The sequence below is a fragment of the Neodiprion fabricii genome, chromosome 1, assembly GCF_021155785.1.
Source record: "Neodiprion fabricii isolate iyNeoFabr1 chromosome 1, iyNeoFabr1.1, whole genome shotgun sequence".
Lineage (NCBI taxonomy): Eukaryota > Metazoa > Arthropoda > Insecta > Hymenoptera > Diprionidae > Neodiprion > Neodiprion fabricii.
Genome location: NC_060239.1, coordinates 5,023,406 through 5,042,612, shown reverse-complemented (window position 1 = coordinate 5,042,612; position 19,207 = coordinate 5,023,406). Strand labels below are relative to the sequence as shown.

General features: G+C 35.8%; 4 protein-coding genes and 1 long non-coding RNA gene across 8 annotated transcripts; all 5 read left to right on the top strand.

The window, feature by feature from the left end:
* Positions 1-47: 47 nt before the first annotated feature.
* On the top strand, positions 48-3,198 carry LOC124185049 (ATP synthase lipid-binding protein, mitochondrial). 2 transcript variants are annotated; one of them, XM_046575376.1, is made up of 5 exons: positions 48-181; positions 668-745; positions 863-964; positions 1,211-1,316; positions 2,489-3,198. In XM_046575376.1, the coding sequence occupies exons 2-5, from the start codon at positions 701-703 to the stop codon at positions 2,650-2,652; spliced, it is 417 nt and encodes a 138-aa protein (XP_046431332.1). In that variant the 5' UTR covers positions 48-181; positions 668-700; the 3' UTR covers positions 2,653-3,198. The 2 variants fall into 2 exon arrangements, with proteins under 2 accessions (XP_046431332.1, XP_046431341.1); XM_046575385.1 differs by having other exon boundaries at positions 134-204.
* A 982-nt stretch (positions 3,199-4,180) lies between these two features.
* On the top strand, positions 4,181-7,498 carry LOC124180694 (ubiquitin-conjugating enzyme E2 J1-like). 2 transcript variants are annotated; one of them, XM_046566451.1, is made up of 5 exons: positions 4,181-4,261; positions 5,003-5,208; positions 5,527-5,717; positions 5,886-6,003; positions 6,074-7,498. In XM_046566451.1, exons 2-5 carry the CDS (start codon positions 5,017-5,019, stop codon positions 6,317-6,319), a joined length of 747 nt encoding a protein of 248 aa, XP_046422407.1. In that variant the 5' UTR covers positions 4,181-4,261; positions 5,003-5,016; the 3' UTR covers positions 6,320-7,498. The 2 variants fall into 2 exon arrangements, with proteins under 2 accessions (XP_046422407.1, XP_046422399.1); XM_046566443.1 differs by having other exon boundaries at positions 4,193-4,560.
* Positions 7,499-8,569: 1,071 nt separating this feature from the next.
* LOC124177953 (60S ribosomal protein L7) lies at positions 8,570-11,130 on the top strand. The gene is made up of 6 exons (XM_046560945.1): positions 8,570-8,685; positions 9,126-9,240; positions 9,346-9,521; positions 9,927-10,174; positions 10,594-10,691; positions 11,020-11,130. The coding sequence occupies exons 1-6, from the start codon at positions 8,675-8,677 to the stop codon at positions 11,128-11,130; spliced, it is 759 nt and encodes a 252-aa protein (XP_046416901.1). The 5' UTR covers positions 8,570-8,674.
* A 436-nt stretch (positions 11,131-11,566) lies between these two features.
* LOC124177960 lies at positions 11,567-12,677 on the top strand. Of its 2 annotated transcripts, none has more exons than XR_006869695.1 (3): positions 11,567-11,808; positions 12,254-12,425; positions 12,578-12,677. It is a non-coding gene; the product is annotated as an uncharacterized LOC124177960 (long non-coding RNA). The 2 variants fall into 2 exon arrangements; XR_006869694.1 differs by having other exon boundaries at positions 11,567-11,842.
* Positions 12,678-12,706: 29 nt separating this feature from the next.
* On the top strand, positions 12,707-19,182 carry LOC124180823. The gene is made up of 20 exons (XM_046566660.1): positions 12,707-12,780; positions 12,867-13,572; positions 13,656-13,775; positions 13,853-14,005; positions 14,170-14,348; positions 14,432-14,522; positions 14,602-14,784; positions 14,877-15,093; positions 15,177-15,267; positions 15,406-15,617; positions 15,958-16,156; positions 16,268-16,522; positions 16,658-16,777; positions 16,882-17,024; positions 17,201-17,387; positions 17,469-17,556; positions 17,676-17,804; positions 17,885-18,061; positions 18,175-18,279; positions 18,411-19,182. The coding sequence occupies exons 1-20, from the start codon at positions 12,707-12,709 to the stop codon at positions 18,579-18,581; spliced, it is 3,600 nt and encodes a 1,199-aa protein (XP_046422616.1). The 3' UTR covers positions 18,582-19,182.
* Positions 19,183-19,207: the final 25 nt, after the last annotated feature.

Sequence of the window (19,207 nt, the reverse complement as noted above, 5' to 3'; positions counted from 1 at the left end):
CGTAGGAAGCGGTGATTCTGCCTCAGCACGGAAACTGCGCCGTTTCGTTCAAGGCTCTGCGCGGATAGGCTCTCTGCGAGTCGATCCCCACTTCACTCCGCCACTCCGTTCATCGCTCACTCACCAATTCAACATTCCAAAGGCCGGGTCACCTCCTCTTCGACTTCGACACTGTTCTTTGGTAAGTTCGGGGCTTGCTGTCGAGTGAGTAAAATTCATCCATAATTGCCGGTGGCAAAAAAGTACATCCGTTAAATATAAATTGACACCGAAATATCGTCGGCGACGTTCGAGTCGTTGGTTATTATATTGAAACGTCGTTCGTGACGTACTGAATCATAATTTCATATCCTCAAATTTTTACACCCGGAAGATACGGCCATCTTATTTTCAGTCCTCTAACACCATCCACCTTCGTTTCCGACTGCATTCACACGGTAAAACGTGTCTCTTTTAACGGTCATTCAGCCCAAAAATCGGCAGATTTTATACCCAATTTGTGTCATTGATTTTCACACAGAAAACTGCCGAATAGTGACGTTACGTAACACCGTTAAAGAAAATTTGATATCTAGTCAGTGACCTCTACATTTTAAGCAGCGGAACTTTCTGCCGGGCGACACTCGATCTGATCGAAACTTTGGTAATCCAACCATCGTATTTTTAGGTAATTGAGTGAACCGACCACACAACCGTCAACATGTACGCCTGCACCAGATTCGTTGCCCCAATTGCCAGGTCTACCGTAAGTAAAATACGTTTGTTCCATCCCGGTTGCCTCCTATATCTATATGTCTGAATGATACGTCCGTACATACATTATGTAATCCTCGTCTTTTCACTTGCACATGACTTTATACAGCTGGTTTCTGGAGCCAAGTCATACCTACGACCTCTGAGCAGTGCTGTGGTCAACCAAAGCCAGTCCCTGCAACAAAATCAGAGGCAGACCCCAGTCAGCCTGGTAAATATCGAAGTCTTTCGTTGCATAATGATCCGAAGGTTACATAACATATTTCAAATTTTGGCTCTCTTGTGTTTGAATAAGTATGATAACACATTCAATCTTAATCATATTTCAAGTCTTTGCCAACTTTTGGCTTCTTTTTGCTCAAACATTGATATGTGATTTTCATTTATTGCACTTTGAGTGTGAAATACGATAGTGTTGCCATAGTTTGAATTCTCATACATGCTACTTCCATTCTAGCTGCCTGCTGTACGTAGCTTCCAGACTTCAGCAGTGAGCCGTGACATTGACTCCGCTGCCAAGTTTATTGGCGCTGGCGCTGCAACTGTCGGAGTTGCTGGATCCGGTAAGTCGTGATGAGAATTGACCATATGCCTATCATGTTCAGTCAGTCGTTTGCCAATGCTGCTACCATACCTATGTTCTCGATTCTCTCTCATTTACACCGAGAAAATTTCTAGACACAAATCATTATGCAATGCCTTACATAACCTTGGTGGTACAATATTTATGTACTGGAAACATTAGCTGATCATTGTCAAGCTTTCTTATTGAAATCATTTACGTTTATTTTCTGTATTTATTTTGTCCCAGTGTTTAACCAGAGTCGTTAATTTGGGCGTATTTTGAAAATACTAAAATGTGCCACGTTTAATGTTATCGATGACGATACAGTAGCCAACTAATATTATTGACCTGATTGACTTATGTACTGATGTACCTTCGAAATTTCAGGAATTGGTATTGGAATTGTATTTGGTTCCCTGATTATTGGTTATGCCCGAAATCCCTCCCTGAAACAGCAAGTATTCTCCTACGCAGTCATCGGATTTGCCCTATCTGAAGCGATGGGTCTTTTCTGCTTGATGATAGCGTTCCTAATGCTGTTTGCCCTCTGACTACCTTCCTCCTGGTCCATTTGTCCCAGATATGGTTTCCCTGTCAAACTCAATGTCTATGTGAATCAGGGCTTTACTGTGCAGTGTGTAATCAAATTCCTGCAACAGTAACTCGCAGTCTAACTCGTAGTATAATAAAAGTTTGTACATACTTTTATAGAATAGAACTATATGTGTATAATATATTTATGTCCAGACGTGATTTTCGTTGGTTTATTTTGTATTTGAAATAATTCAACATACGGAGCTCACCTATATTTTGCAATTGTATAGTATAAGGAAAATTTATGTCACACTATTCTTTCTCATGATTCATATTCCATGTAGCTAAACTATAATCAAATATCAAATCTGCCTGCATCAGTCAATTGAGAATAGGCATGAGCGAAACGTCCACTGACGATTATATGAATATTGATTGCAATGAAGATTGTCCCAGGTACCATTAGTATCACTAACCCATAATGTATGTGTACAGTATCAAACAGAATTATAACTAATGGCACGAAGGTATTGCGGTATAATTTTACTTCATATCAGTTTTTCTCAAATTTTTTTACATCCAAAATATGAAGCACAGTGGTTTGATTTTTCTAATGAATTATTTTCTTGTTTCTAGGTGCTGGAATTGGATCGGTCTTTGGTTCCTTGATCATTGGTTATGCGAGAAACCCCTCCCTTAAACAGCAGCTGTTCTCGTATGCCATTCTTGGTTTCGCCTTGTCCGAAGCTATGGGTCTTTTCTGTCTTATGATGGCCTTCCTTTTGTTGTTCGCCTTCTAAGCCACAAATCCATATAAACAAATACCAATAGTTTTAGTGCGTCACTGCCAAGACAGCGTCTTATAGATCAGAGACTAAAGGCTGCTGCCTATGGTAACGCGGGAGCCTGTGAAATCATTACTGAAATTTTTGTTTACGGGCTCTTGGCGAGTGACGGTTTATTCAGGATGCATAAGAGGGGGGCTGTACACGCTCAAAAAAGTGTTTGAACCGTCTGCTCCCACAGTTCCGCAAACTCGTAATTATTTCATGGTCTGCCACCTCATGTAGAATAACTCACAATATTATCAAGTAATGATTTTCAGTGTAACGAACGACTAGGGCGCAACTGAAAGCTTACCAAAACCTCTGATATAATATACTGATATAATCATTGCAAGTAGTACATGTTTTGAATTCTTTTGTTATCTATGTTATTCATCATTGTTGTGCTGTTGCAATTTTACATCGCCGAGGTTACCTTTGACGCGAAAAAGGAAAAAACGAAAAACTGTACAGTGATATTGAATAAAACATCTTTGTCGTGAGACGAATGCCCTCGTTAAATTGGACTACACTGTTTAAAATTCATGCTAACCCTTGCTGTTCAGTGTACAAATCGGTCATTGTTCATTTTATTATTTTATACGTACATACGACCTTTTTTTAAAGTACATAGGTATGTACTTCTGTACATTGAGATTTATGTTTCAGCTATTTAAAGCGCGATTCTTCAGTTTTCACGTTTTTTGTATCCACTTTTCACAGCTAACAACATTTTTTCTATAAATAATCATTTGGTAAGAACGGTTGTAAATGATTTTATAAATATGTATCTAAGGTACTGAATTGGCTTCCAAAATGTATTTATTTACAATCTCTGATCATCTAATCGTGTATCGAAATTTAATTGTCATTCAGAATCAGGAAAGAATCGTTAACTTTATTTCGCACGTTTACTGAAGGCGGTTTTCGCATTAGTTTATCCCATTGTTTCTGCACTCTTAGTCTCCAATGCAGAAATGTAAGAGTTGGGTGGATCTAAGCTTTGCTGCTATCAGTTTTCTGTTCCGTAAATCTTTGACTCCAAGAACGTTGTAACGAGATTCAGCGTTCTAGCAAAGCAATTTATGTCTTCGTACAGTTCGCGTTCGGCAGTCTTGGCGCCAGCTTCGTATCGCAAAATACCATGACCTACAACGCTCACACCTTATTCTACGTTAGTCAACGTCATCGGCTGCCGACATGTGGCCCAGACCTAAAGTCCTGCCCTAAAACGGAAAGTCGGTTCTTTTATTGCTAAAACGACCGTAAACATATCTAGAAGAAGGGTCTTGGCTGTAGGCCCACTTATCCGCAAAATACTGGTCACGAAAATTTTTAACGTCACAAAGTACAATGGCCGTTGCAGTGGCAGGCACGCAAATTGTAACTTAAATTTACCGCTTCTATTTACAGTTGAAAATCTGGTTTAGTGACATCTAGCGTTCGGAAGCAGATGTTGTAGCTCGTCTACGTGTACCTTGCGTAAATGGAAGCGCGACCGAGTTCAGAGTAGTCAATTTATCAATGGATTAGGCAAGAGGACGAAAACAGATTACTTCACGGCAACTTAGAAAAGATAAAAGAGGTCGGTTACGTCAAAGAGCCAGGTTTCAGGTTATTCTCATCAATTTTGTGCCTATTAAATTCATCAGTTAACGTTGACATTGATCGCCGCAACATATTGCTTGAAAACAATGTAGTCTGAACTTATAACTTAATATGAATTTAAATATTTTTAATCGACGAGGTCGGATTAATGTATACGTTGAGTGCTGACACATCGGTCAGCTGATATCTGTTTTCGACATTCGAGTACACATACGTAAAATCTATAATAATCTCTCAAGATGTCATTCGAAGGAAAATATAATGTCAAAAGTCCAGGTAAATTACAAATATTCCTCATTTCATGTTTCACAAGTCTTCAATTTTTCACTATTCTGTATTTTTTATTTACCGTTTATCACTCAATTGGGTACGATCACCGACTTTTATACGGTTCATCAATGAGCAGATATCTTAATTTTCTTTCACCACTGACAAGATCATTGTAATTATGGTAGTTTTTGCATTGGAGTTAGTTTCCTGTCCACAGACCGATTGAATTATACTCGCATATATGAAATTTTTTCTGGGTCATTTCCATTGTACAATTGTTTTTCAAACCCGTTGCGTGTATCGATAAATGATATTGAAATCTGCATCAGAAAATTATGCCACGAATAGTGCCAATCTAACAATTATATATCACGCAACGTCTTACTGACATTCCTGTACTTGGAATTTGAACATTGAATCTGTCAATTTGAAATTTTTCATATTTCAGCCGTCAAGAGGTTGATGCGCGAAGCGCAAGAGCTACACGAAGCAACGGAAGAATACTGTGCCCATCCTTTGGATGATAATCTTTTCGAATGGCATTTCACAGTGCATGGGCCACCGTCCACAGATTTTGAGGGCGGTGTATATCATGGTAGAATTTTACTACCTCCTGAGTATCCTATGAAACCACCTAACATCATATTGCTAACTGTAAGTCATGGACTGAATTTGGCATAGAGGCAAAAAAGTAAAAAAATCAACAATCACAACAAAATCGCTTCTATTCAAGTTGAGATTATATAGAAAGTTTAACAATTGTCAGAGGAATCTCTAAAATCATATCTAATCATTCAAAATCTGTTCTGCTTACAAACTTCGCGGTAGACCGGCCTTTCAGGAAAATTGTGTCAGTGTGACCGCACATCTGAAAGTACTGTAAAATTTGTCTTTGTACCAGATTCAAACGTCTATCCGTATGATGAAAAGTGTTTGTAAAAATGGAGAAATTAATTGAAGGCATACTTTTAGCCCAACGGCCGGTTTGAAGTAAACAAAAAAATATGTCTGAGTATCTCTGGACATCATCCAGAAACGTGGCAGCCCTCCTGGAGTATAAGGACTGCACTGTTAGCGCTAATTGCATTTATGCCAACACCAGGAAATGGCACCATAGGATCACTTGACTACAGCACGGAGGAGCGTCAAAAACTTGCTAAAAAGTATTTTCTGCTAATTGTTCTAATTATAAATGGGTCATACTTTTTTGTTTTCAGATCGTTTGGTACGTTAATTATAGTTGAAATCTCATCATTTATGTGCTTATGACTTTTTGACAATAACAAATTTTTACATAATTTCTTAGGTAAATTATTTGTGGTAAATTACAGATCTTTGAGTTGGCAGTGCGACAGCTGTGGTAAGATTGCTGATTTACTATCTAAGGATACAGCTAAAACACCGATCACTGAAGAAGAACAGCATATGTTGGACACAATCGCATTGAAGGTAAATGAATCGGTTTTTACATGAAACACTATTGGTTAATTGATCATTTATAAGATGGTTACTTCTGCAGGCAGAAGAAGCTTCAACGAACGAGCCTTCATTTTCATCTAGTATAGAAAATGTGTCTGAAAGTGAGTTGAGACAACGACGCATGGATACGCAACCAGAAACTCATGAGCAACAGGAAGCTGAAATAATCGTTAATCCTCAGGTCGAAACTATGTCATCTTCGAATGATTTATTCTGGAGTATTCTTATTGCAACACTCTTGTTTGCGATAATTTTACTTGTTTTGAGACGACTGTTTCTGGTTTGAATTCACTCCCGAATTTCATATAATGAATGTTACGATAATGACTATATGTTAACGAGTATGAAGTAAATTTTATACACATTTTATGAATAGCATTTCTAAGCTCAGTCTAAACTACAAAGTGTAAAATTTAATATTTAATCTAATACAGAAGCTATTTTTTGCTCGCTCATAGTTGCACACTAACTATTTTACTTTGGGATTTGCGAGCTAAAAGTCTTTTACTCCGAATAATTACGAAGCGTTAGTTATTTATATTAATAGACAGAAATTATTATAAATTCAAATCGATCCCTACGCAAGAGTGACCGTAAAGATTATTTAAGGTATCATAGCTATACTAGTTAAAATTATCTGCCTTCATATTCCAATACAGATGCAAGCATCATTCCGTTACCAGACTTCAATTTTATTGGAGCGAGTTTCGAATCAAATAGGATAGATTCAAAATCATTGCATTTGAAACTACATACAAAACAGTTTTTAGGGTTCAAGCAATGTCTATGTTCAGATTTGATTTTCGTACTTCTACAGAAAATAAGCAATCTGCAGCCGCTACAGCTTGTGTATGTAAATGAACGAACAAAATATTGATATTAGAAATGTTTTATGTCAACACGCGCATGAGATTTTGAATAACCAGTTTTCATTAGGTTTAAGAAAATAATTCCATCTTAATTTTGGATTGCTAAACGTGGCGTGGTAACATGAGCCTGTCGAATGCATTAACTCTATGTCAACATATCTTGCATCAAATCGTATAGATAAAAGGAATTTTGTAAAAACAGTAGGCTTGAAATTTAACGTTTTCGGCTGTATTTCACTAGTCTTCACCTGCTTGCCACATCCAGCTTTGTTTTCAAAGAAATACATGAACGTGTACTATAATTGATTATTGTAATATTGCAAATTCTATATTTATTAGGTATAACAAATCAATGAAAATTTTCAGAAAAGTATCAATGTAATTGACGATTCTGTGCAATTGTATATTGTCATTATAAAAAAAAGTTATTATTCTAGATGTTATATTTGTAAAATTATTAAAAATCACAGTAATAATTATAACTGCAACAATTGTTCAGCACTGAAAAACGATTTTTCAATGTTGAGGAAGATTTGTCACCATCTAACAATTGTGTAAGGAGAATTGACAATTGAACAGTCGACACCTTGTAAAAACGATTTGTGTAATTTAAATATCCAATGTTCCACCCTATAAACTCATAATAAGATTATGGCGTGCCATGAATTCATATATGTATTATGATTTCAAAAGAATTGGGTAGTTTCATCTCGTGGAATGTCTTGCCTGTAAAAATTTACACGACAACCCATAACGCGTCTTTCGAGGATCGTGGATATTGCATTTAAGTTCTTTTTAATAATCGTCAAGTGAAATATTATAATTACCATTATTATTATTGTTATGAAAGTACACGTCATAAGAATGTTTGTGCCCTCAATTTATTACAATCAAAGGTTTATACCCAATCTAATCGACAAGGCCGCATTCTATTTGTTGGGTTGCGTGCGTAATTGTTTTTCAGTATCATAACAAGCCTCCTTAAAAATAGATTTTAAATTGCTGCGAGCATTTAGATTAGATTCAATCAAAAAAATATGAATCTGTCAGTTGACTTTTTTTCACGGTATGCCTTGTAACCGTGCTTGTAACGCTTGTAACTACACAAAAATATCAATTTATAACCCGAAAGTGAACATTTTTGCCATGATTTTTGCACTTGATTTACTGACATTTGAAAGTACAAAATTTCGCCGTCCCAGGTGGCTATTTTATAGTCGACCAGCGAACTAAGAACAGTTTCTTATTATACAACATCTGTGATTGGTTAAAAGTTAAGATTTATGGAACCGATAACTAATCGTATGATTATTTTTCCTCGCGATCGGTCCAGTACGTCTAATCAGTATCAGTATCAATAAGAAAATGTTATTATTTCATCGCTCGTCGTCAATATCTTACTTCCAAAGACAATTATCAAATTTCCTTGGAGCTTGTTCTGCGACATTTCAAACCATATTTTTCTGAATGAAAATCAGCTAATATAACTAACAAGAATTCTTCAGCTTGGGATGGTTTATTTTAAATCTGTCGTGAGATATTTCGATCCTTTAATCATTCAACTGTACTATATTAAATTTGCTCACGTCTATCGCGCGTGGACTTAATACTGCAGAATTCTGAGAAACAAGCGGGACGTTAACTTGAACTGTAGGTACCTCTCGCTACTTCCGGTGTGTGAGATCAGTGAGAAGAAAACAACTTTAGTCGGTTCACGCTTCTATCACAACCAACGCGAACGCAGCCCCAAGACTTCTTTTCCAACCGCAATAATGGCGGATACGTAAGTAGAATTTATTCTTGATCCTTAATCGTTGGCCATCTGACATTTAGTCAACAGTAATTAAGCTCAAGTATTAATCGTTTACTTCTGTAACGGGTAATAAACGCTTTGTATAATTTATTTTTCTAATTCTCGAGAGTATATTGCACCAATTCGTTGACGAAAGTGGAGACCGACTTGTCCGTTCAACACATGAAACATAGAAAACATGTGTACAGTGGTTAATATTATTTTCGTTGAGTGTTATAATGATGAGCTTAATCTCTTTAAGCTTTGCTGCCGATTAATCTAAGAAATTTCTACGCCGATCGCAAAGCTCACTGGCCGTTAACGTTGTAAACAAAAGCACTATTATAAAATCCTAACCTTTTTCCAGATTAAACTCAGATTCGCTGGATTCATCTCTTGTCATAACCTTCGAACATTTCATTTTATTGCAGGCAAAAGAAATCGGCTGCCCCCGCAAAGAAATTACCGGCAGTACCAGAGTCGGTACTTAAAAGAAGGAAGCGCCGTGACACAGCCAAGGCTGCTCGTCTTCAGGTTTCTATTAAGGTAAATATATCAAACCATGGAAGCATGTTTCACGTTCTTCAATCAATAAATGTTGAGTTGGATCAAAGGAGTTTTTTAATAATTTGCAACATTATTAAATTTTAGCGTCGTGCAGATCATTACAAAAAAAGGAAAGAAATTTTCAAAAGGGCGGAACAATATGTCAAGGAATATAGAGCAAAGGAAAGGGATGAGATCAGGCTTATGAGACAAGCAAAGAACCGTGGGAATTATTACATTCCCGGGGAGGCCCGTCTTGCTTTTGTTATCCGAATTCGTGGGTGAGTGATAAGATTTAACAATACTATACCATAGTTATTATAAATATTTTATATTTATTGTGTATAAACTCTATCTAATGAATTGAACCTCACACACTTGGACCAAATTGATTTGTACAAACCTTTACCCAAACACGACTGTATCCCTATTTTAATACTTGACATAGGCATGGTGGTTAAGACTTATTCGAGCTTTACTACCTCCTACTATGTCAAAAAGTAAGAAGAGCTCGTCTTAATACTTGGCAATACAATCCTCTGCCATGTTCAGATAACTCAAACAGGCAATGTTGAATATAAATTTATTAATTATTAATTGTTAATTTTAGAGAACTAGTTTAATTATTATGAGCATTATTCTTGTGCATTATACTGCTAACTAACAAATATTTCTGTGCTTTTCAGTGTAAACCAAGTCGCTCCAAAAGTGCGAAAAGTTTTGCAGCTGTTCCGCCTTAAACAAATCAACAATGGTGTCTTCATCAAGCTGAACAAGGCTACTATTAATATGCTCCGTATTGTTGAGCCGTACATCACTTGGGGGTACCCAAATCTGAAATCTGTTCGTGAATTGATCTACAAACGAGGGTTTGCAAAGATAAACAAGCAACGCATTCCCATCACCAGTAACGCCATAATTGAACAGAAACTCAGTAAGTGTAGAATGTTATGTTATTTTTCATGCTCTCAGATAAATCATTTCACATGTGCTTTAGTTTTAATTTAGTTGTATTTAGGAACTGTCCCTACAATGGAAATGCTCTCTTTACTTTACAACTTATTCATTGCGACAAGTCCATGGGAGTCGAAAAATCCTAAAGCTTCTCCTTTCCATCTTGTCGCAAATAAATTGGATCGATTTGAAAATGCTTTTCTTTAGATAATATTGAGCTTAGGATTGATCCAAACATGCTTGTTCAATTCTTGAACATGAATTAATACCTATCAAACAACACAAAATTTTTGGATTGTATTTGATAATTGAGCGTTTTTTAGATTCTAGTAATTATTTAGCAACGTTGTACGATTTTGCTTGATATTGACAATAATAAGCGACATCTTCTGCTTATAGGTCGTTCGGATATCATCTGTACTGAGGATTTGATCCATGAAATCTTCACTGTTGGATCCAAGTTCAAATTTGCCAGCAACTTCTTGTGGCCCTTCAAGGTATGAAACAATAAAATAATTAACTTTCTTTACCTATCAATTTTTGCCCTCATAATGTGACATAGGCATGACAATAAAGCAGACCTTTTCCTCTATCGTCTCCTGCTATGTCGAAAACTAATACGAGATACATTTTTTCACATCTGGCAGTCAATTTGATTGTGAGTTCTAAAATATATCTCAAACAACTGTTGAAAATATTACTAGTTCTGAAGTAATCCTATTCATGATGGACCCTTTTGATATGAAATTAACCATATGTCACTTGATTTAATCGGATTCTACCCTGTTTCAGTATTGCATAGTAATTTTCATGTTTTTTTTTTAGTTGAACACCCCAACTGGTGGATGGCGCAAGAAGACTAACCATTACGTTGAGGGCGGTGACTTTGGAAACCGTGAAGACAAAATCAACGAACTACTCAGGAGAATGGTGTAAATTCATATTGAACTTGTGAAATAAAAACATAAGTCACAAAAAAAAAAAAAAAAATTTTTATGTTCAATGTTGTTCTGTCCATCATTAATTTCAGTGGAGGCAAAATAAATTACTAACATAAATACGAGTAATGCCGATTTAGCAATGGAGAATCGCACTGCCAACTCTTGAAGCTTGGTAGTAGCACCATCGTTGGTTCAAAATTCAAATTCAAGCTTACAATATTACGTTACAATTCACTTTCCTTTATGGATGCTTTTTCTTCACTTGGAGAAAAGCAGCATGGCAAATTAACTGGTCTAAATTCTTGGAGGCCTGCAGCCAATTATTGGGTAGTGAAGTTACAACAAACATAGGTATGTAAGATTACAACCATTCGGAAAAATCGTACTACGCGCATGCGCATTGCCATTGCACAGAATTTAATAAATGGAGGCTGCCATTCCCATTCAATTTCTACGTGGTGTGGTATGGTGCGGTAGGTAGTGAAATCAAAAGGCAAGGGAATCAAGTTTTCAGTGGTTCGAGACTTATGATCAGATTATGTGGAAAATTTTTTTACAAGCTTAAATCAATTCATAAATATTTTCCAAGCGTAAATTGTTAAAATTTTTTTCTCACGTCGTAGCTTGCTGTTTAGACGAGTAACATTACAATCAATCACGTGTGATGTTTAAAGTGAGTATATAACCTGAAAACTATTAGGTGAAAGGTAATTGTCATTTCGAAATTCATATACTATCTGGTTCGCATTCAGATCATTATTCAATTGTCCTACTGGAAATTGATGATTTAGTTTGAAAAACCTTTTTCCACAATAAAATTTTCCTCAAACTTACTGACTAAGGCGATACGTTTTTGGTGAATATAGCATGGTAGCTGTTTCGTCATCCTTTGATCTCGTGTTCAAGTCCCCAAGTTTCGTATTATTTTATTCTGATATTTGTTAATTTACTTGATTACATATCACTTAAATAATTCCCCTATACATATTTTGCATAGATTTTTCTATATTTCATTCTTCTCCAGATGCTATTCGTATAACAAATATGCTGTACCCCATTTCGTCAAAAATGTGCATTGTCGTATACTTGCATTGTTATATGTATATTATTTGATTCAGATGCACAACATCGATGGCAAATGTCACAGGGTCCGCATTTTAATAAATTAAGCTATATCGATAAAGTGATGAACAGTAACAAACTTTTACCTGAAGATACCGGTAGGATCATGAGCACAATTTTTCACTCAATAGTGAATCTATGCAATAATTGCAATTATCAAACAACAATGTAAGTATTTGTTGCAGAAATTTTTTACCGAGAATAAAAAAAAAAATCGAGACCTGACAGTCGAGTTTTTTCGATAATATTCAATGTTGATTCGAAATAAGAATTGAACTATAGCCAGAGAAGTAATAATTAATTAATTTTTTATTTATCAGTTATTGACAAGGTGTTGTGAAACATTGAAGATTAAGGATCCCTGATGGAGAAAGTAGATACTAAAAAGGTTGAAGCTTTAGGAGAAACAGGTGAGGGATTGGTGTTGCCGACTGAAAATATCGTCAAAAATGAAGAGGATAAAATTCGCAAAGTTCGGTTTGCCGTCACCGATACCCACATTGAAAATCATAGAATTTTACTAGTGAGCAATTCCCTTAAAAATGGTAGTGGTGATCACCAAGGTGTGACTCCCATCTTATCCTCCATACTTAAATCATCAAAATTTAGTACTCCTCGGAACATTGAAAAACGCAGAGACATACATTCGGCTGATTTACCGTCTAAAGTGCAAATTTCTAGTCAATTTAATAAGAATCTACTAATCGAAGAAGGTCAAGCCAGCACATCCACAGACAAATTAAAAAACAGAATCATACAAGAGACCGTGCTAGCTAAATCAAAACATAGTAACGAAATTAATTCTGAAACATTTCCACCATCGGATGATCAACAGATGAAAAATATGGTCAAAAATGATGACGCAGTAGTGGCATCAACTACCACTCAAAATGTTCATAATACAAGAAGAAGATCACGGAAAAGTGTCGAAATTGTGAGAAGTCTTTCACCTGATATAGAATTACATGATTACGTTGTCAATAATGATGAAATTCCAAAACAAGATGCTACACTGACAAATGGTACATCATTGAAAATAGGAGAAAGTAGTGGTAGAGCAAGAGGAAGAGGCAGGGGCAGAGGTAGGGGTAGGGGTAGAGGTAGAGGTAGAGGCAGAGGTAGAGGGGCTGGTGTTAGTTGCAATGTTGGAAGAACAGAAAATTCTACAGATGAATTGGCAATAGCTAATACTTCGGCAGAAGAAGATTCATTGGTGATAGCTGATGCAGCGATAATAACTGATACATCACCCAAAGTTGATGAGTTGGCAATAGCTAAGGAATCTGAAAACAATACAGTCTCTGGCCTAGTGGAAGTGAGTCTCCAAGTTTTTTACCTGTATATTTCTGCGTTATTGCATTAAAGCATTTTTTATACGCATCTGCTGTCTGTTCTTAGGCCAACGATAAAACTGTAAAGTGTGCCAAGTGTAGTGCAGAAATGCCGAAGAATAAATGGTCAATGCACAATCTAAATTCACATAATAACATGGCTTGGCGAGACGGTGATCCTATATTGGTAAGTACAACTGAAAAATTGACTTACATTGAAGTTTGTATGTACGAGTTGCTTTGCAATGTTTCACGTTTTTTCAGGACTTCGAAAATGACCAAAAATTGCTGACTAAAGTCTTGGTTACTGCTCACAAGAGAAAAAAAGGAACGCTTATATGCGAAAAATGTGGTAATAAAAAACGAAGCGTTGTTGGTTTCGTATCCCACATACAGTTTTGTGGGAAAACCATCGCGGTTAGTAAATATAATTCTGTAAAGTTTATTGTATTTCAATTGATCTATGGAATTGGGAACAACTAATACTCCTTATAATACTACCATTTCAGTGATTCAGAAAATTAATCGTGTAGAATGTCCAGGCTCTGGAAATATTCTTTAATTTTCGTATAATTTTACAGGAAAGAGATGCTTTGTTAATGACGTGTCCCATATGCCATAGAACTATGATGCCATCGTCTTTGGAAGTCCACCACCGAGTGCATAGGCAGCAACCACTAGAGCCAGCGCGTTTAATGGCTGCAGACAATTCTTCATTTAAAGCCGTCACACCTGGTTCAAAGCGCAAAGCTGCGGAGAGGTGAGTCATTATTAATGGAGTTTTGAAAAGTTTATCCTTATCCACTTTACATGATGATTGAACATTTATGTTTGCATTCGTAGGGCGATTACAAGAATATCTGAGTTTACGACTCTCGTGCAAGAAGCTGACGGTCCACCATCAAAAAAGTCACGACCAGCATCTCCGTCAATTGTAAGATAAATTGAGTCGACTTGGACTAGTTGGTGCAGACTAATTTTAATTACATTATCTTTATCATCTATTGTTATAGAAAAAATTTATCAAAAAGCCACAGCTTAAAAAATCGATAGCTGGTATTTTTAAATCAATCTGGAGAAAACAAATCTCAACTACGGGTTCTGCACATTGTCGACAACCAGGCTGCACTGCCAGCTTTTCACTCATTGATGACATATACGAACATTATTCTCTTTGTAACTTTACTCCCCGAAAGGTAATTTAAATCTCCAGTATTCTTCCTCACGTATGACGATTCTACATACATTTCTACTCAATCTACCTGTCAATGCGTATCTATTTTTACAGAATTTCAGCTGTAAAATTTGCAAGTTTACTTCCGAGAACGAAGCAGACATAGAGCATCATGTAACAGAGAATCACATGTCCAATGTCTTCTCTGATGACGAGTCGAACTCTGAAGAATATAGTGATGATGAAGGCGACGAATTTTACAATGATGGTCAAACCAGAAAGAAGTCTGAGTCTACGAGTCATGTCTTTTTCCATTGGAAAAAAAAACCTAGTAGGTATAATTTTAATTTCAATTTCTTATGCGCCACATATTGCATAATTCTGATCCACACGGTACGTGCACATATTTTTCAGAAAGTTGGTACAAAATCGAGTTCTTGGCAAAGGAAGAAGTGGTACATATAAATAAACCTTATACACCAGCCATAAAGTGGACATTGGAATTGTAAGTACTAAATGAACTATTTTTCTTTCTTAAAATTTTATTCTTCGTCTGAAGATTAAATTATAAATCTGTTGGCTAATTGCATTCATAACAATTACCAAATGGTATCAAAAAATAATAGACGAACCATTTATTTAGTGAATTACGAAACTACCAACTCAACCTTTTCCTCAATCTTGCACCAAATATATTCGAATTATTGGAGAGCAACGAGGCAGATAGTTATTTACCAGAGCTTAACGTTTCTATGGCTATGAAGACAATGCATATGAAACAACTTCAAAATAAAGTCCAAAGCTCACCCGTTGAATGGAAGAGGTGGAATAGATTTGAAGGAGCTGTTGAGCAAGGTGACGTACTAAGCTAGGCATACTAACTAAAAACAGATAATGTCTGATTGATTGTTTTTTATTTGTAATGTTACTTAAAAAGGTTGTATTCAAATTTGCCTGTGACCTGTAATGAAATTGCGAGTGTTGAAAAGTTATAAGAATTATACTGTATGGAATACAGCAACATGACGTCACAATGCCGAATACTGCCATGGAATGCTCTGAATAATGCACTGGAATTTCATATTTACATATCTCCACATCATTTTTTTTTCTCAAGCAACTTAATTCAAAATGCAGTAACTAAGAACTGTATAGATGTGATAGAACGATTAACAATATAATCTTTTTTTTGTAGGAATACCTACATTTTTTGTAGGTGGTCCCGTTTGGGCAATGGCTTGGTTGCCAATTCCAACTCCGATGTTTTCGCAGAATGTTGATCAATACTTGGCTGTTAGTACGCATCCAGAAATGGAAAGTGAATATTCGCTGGGTCGTAGTTATGTGGGGAAAAATGTTATACAGATCTGGAATGTTGGCAAACTAAACAACAAGTAAGTTTTATACAAATTTAACTCAACGGGGTTTCATACAAGGGCGAAAATCACTTTCGAATCGTAAGCAATTTTTTTTATTAATCTCGTGTTCTTATTTCTCACTATCAGAGGTGGATCCATTGACGGTGTGCCTAATTTAGCTTACGCTATCGCACACACAAGTGGAACAATATGGTGCATGGAATGGTGCCCTTCTGGCTGCTACCAAGACAAAGTTCCTTCCAATTATAGTTCAAAAAATGAACAGCAGACTGTACTGAAAAGAATGGGTCTTCTTGCCACCGCTTGTTCCGATGGATGTGTTCATATATACTCTATGCCATTTCCGGAAGAGCTGGAGTCTTTACGTTTAGATCACAATAGGTATTTTTCATTCATATTTTGACAAAACATTCATGGATAAGTAAAGGTATATAGTACAGGCTCTGTATACTAAATTGCAATTAAAAAGCAATTACATGCACCCTTACACCAAACTGGATTAACTCTTCATTGTAGGAATCGTATTCTCAAGACTGACCCCGTTATAACTTTAGTCGTGAATACTATGATCTATAACGATGGTAAACAGAATTGGCAGTGTACAAAATTGAATTGGACCAAAGAACGTGATCACGAGTAAGTACAATTGTTGTTCATTTGTTTTAAACTAATAATTTGATATTAATTGAACTAACGAAGAAACAATCAGCTCTAACAGAATGATACACCTAATATTTCAGCACTATAGTTGCGGGATTTTCCAATGGGTACATTGCATTATGGAATATCACGACTACATCACCATTGTTATTGAAAAAGCAACAAAACACAATGTTTATAAATTCTGTGCAACACTTTTTCGCGCACGGTCATGCCGTGTCTGGTATGTGTTGCTCCATCACCAAATTTTTACCTTTTCGCAACGCTGATTTCTCACCCAATTCGCAAGCTTGAACAGTTTTTTCTTACAAACTGTTTAGCATTAGAACAATTAGAATCAAGAACCTAAATTTCATGATGATGAAACACAATTCAACTAAGTATATCTTTATGGTGTAGCTGTATCCCTCGTTCCTTATGGTGGCAAGAGATTTTTGGCAACAGCTGGATTTGACAGATACTACAAATTTTGGGATTTAGAGAATACAAGTGGCCCACAAAGTACGTGGAAAAGAGGTTTGGTAGTAGATGGCACTTGGCTAACCCACTGGCCAACTGTTGTCAACAGTTACGACGATGTTTTTGGGTAAATCTTAGTTTTTAATTACTTATTTCATGATTCAAACTTGTTGGATTTGTTTGTGATTATCATTATGTTGTATTTTAGGCTGAATCATTCCTGCACAAATTTCGTTGCTTTACGAGAATATGGTTATAAAATTTGCCTTGGATTATCCACCAACTCTCCAGTTTACGTAAGAATTATTTATCATTACTTCGTAATGAATATTTCCTAGTTGTTCACATCTTAAATCTATAACATCGCTCAATATTCTTTTATACCAGATAAGATGTTTAACTATGCTTGATATAGTCAGTTTCAGCGTCTGATTATGCCAATGCAATAGCTCACGGGTCTTTAGCTGGGGATGTCCAAACAGTATTTCCTCACCAGTTACTAATCGGAATAGATGCGGATAGATCGGTTGCAAAGAAACGTCATGTAAGAATTGAATAGTACAATAAGGTACGAAGGATAATGTTTATGAAATTTGTCATGTGAAAAGTTCTGTTACTTTTCAGTTAAGTTCCTTTATCAAATTCGTGGATCTTTGCGAATCGGACACATCAATCAATGCAAAACCAGCAAATAGTAATGCTCAAGACCTTGAAAACTCTTCTGCGGATTACAAATATATGCCAAGCACTTATGAAGAATCCAAAGATCGCTTTGGCATTATATTTTACGATATGCCCTATGTGAGTCTTATGTCATTTACTAATTTCACTCTTTCATAGATTTGTATGTTTCTTAAAAGCTTTATGCTTATTGCTCACTGTGACAAAATAAAATTTATTGTACATATTTCAAGGAAATGAAAGAACTCGTTCCAACGGAGATCCAAAGAAGAACTTTGCAAACGGACGAATTATCCATGGTGCCTTTGGAGTCATATCCATTCACCTCAGTGAATAGGGTAGGTGAAGTTTTGCATATTAGAGGATTGAGGAATAATTACCATAGTTTTATCTGCAATTATTATTGTTGTAGATGTTCTTGACTTATGTATTTAACATTTACTATTTTATAACGCAATAATTATTACAGGTCTCGTGGAATCCGAATGCATGGAGCTACTTGTGGCTAGCGACAGGTTACCAGTGTGGAATAATTAGGATTTCCTGTTTTAAATCTATGTACATTCCCGCAACTGTGAATTCCTTATTACCAAAATACGTAGATAGTCTGTTTTCCAACAAAAAAGAGAAAGGAAGCTAACTGGGGCATAGATATACTTCAAGTGTACGCTATAAATTATTATTCCTGAAATTTCTGAACAGGTGACATTATCAGTTTAATGTTCAACTGTATGGGATTTAAGAAAAGAAAAACGTCTTTGCGAATGCTTTTATGCATCTACAAACAGCATATTAACAACGCTTTTTATAATGCAAACAATGTGCAAGTTATACGAAATAATCAAATAGGGGTGCATTACGATTATGGTAGAGCATTGAATTGAAATTAACTATCTTATTTATGAAAAATTAATCGTAATATCTGAATAAATAAATTATTGTCATTGAGAAGACTGATTAAAGATGATTATATTCAAATTTATTAACGCACTTCTACGCTGTAATTGGCTGAAATGTAGTTTTATGTGGCACAGAAAAGTGAATAAATTATATAGCTTGATACGGGCCGTGGAGGCATTCAGTTGAAATTTATGAAATGACAATTAAATTCAAGACGTAAAATGATAGTATTTAAGAAATTGTAAAAATTAAGGACATTCGATTTTGATCAGGATTTAAATTTATAGCGATGGTTATACATTTTACATTATGAATATTATCACTAAAACTTTTCTTATTTTCGCATGAATAATAATATAATATATT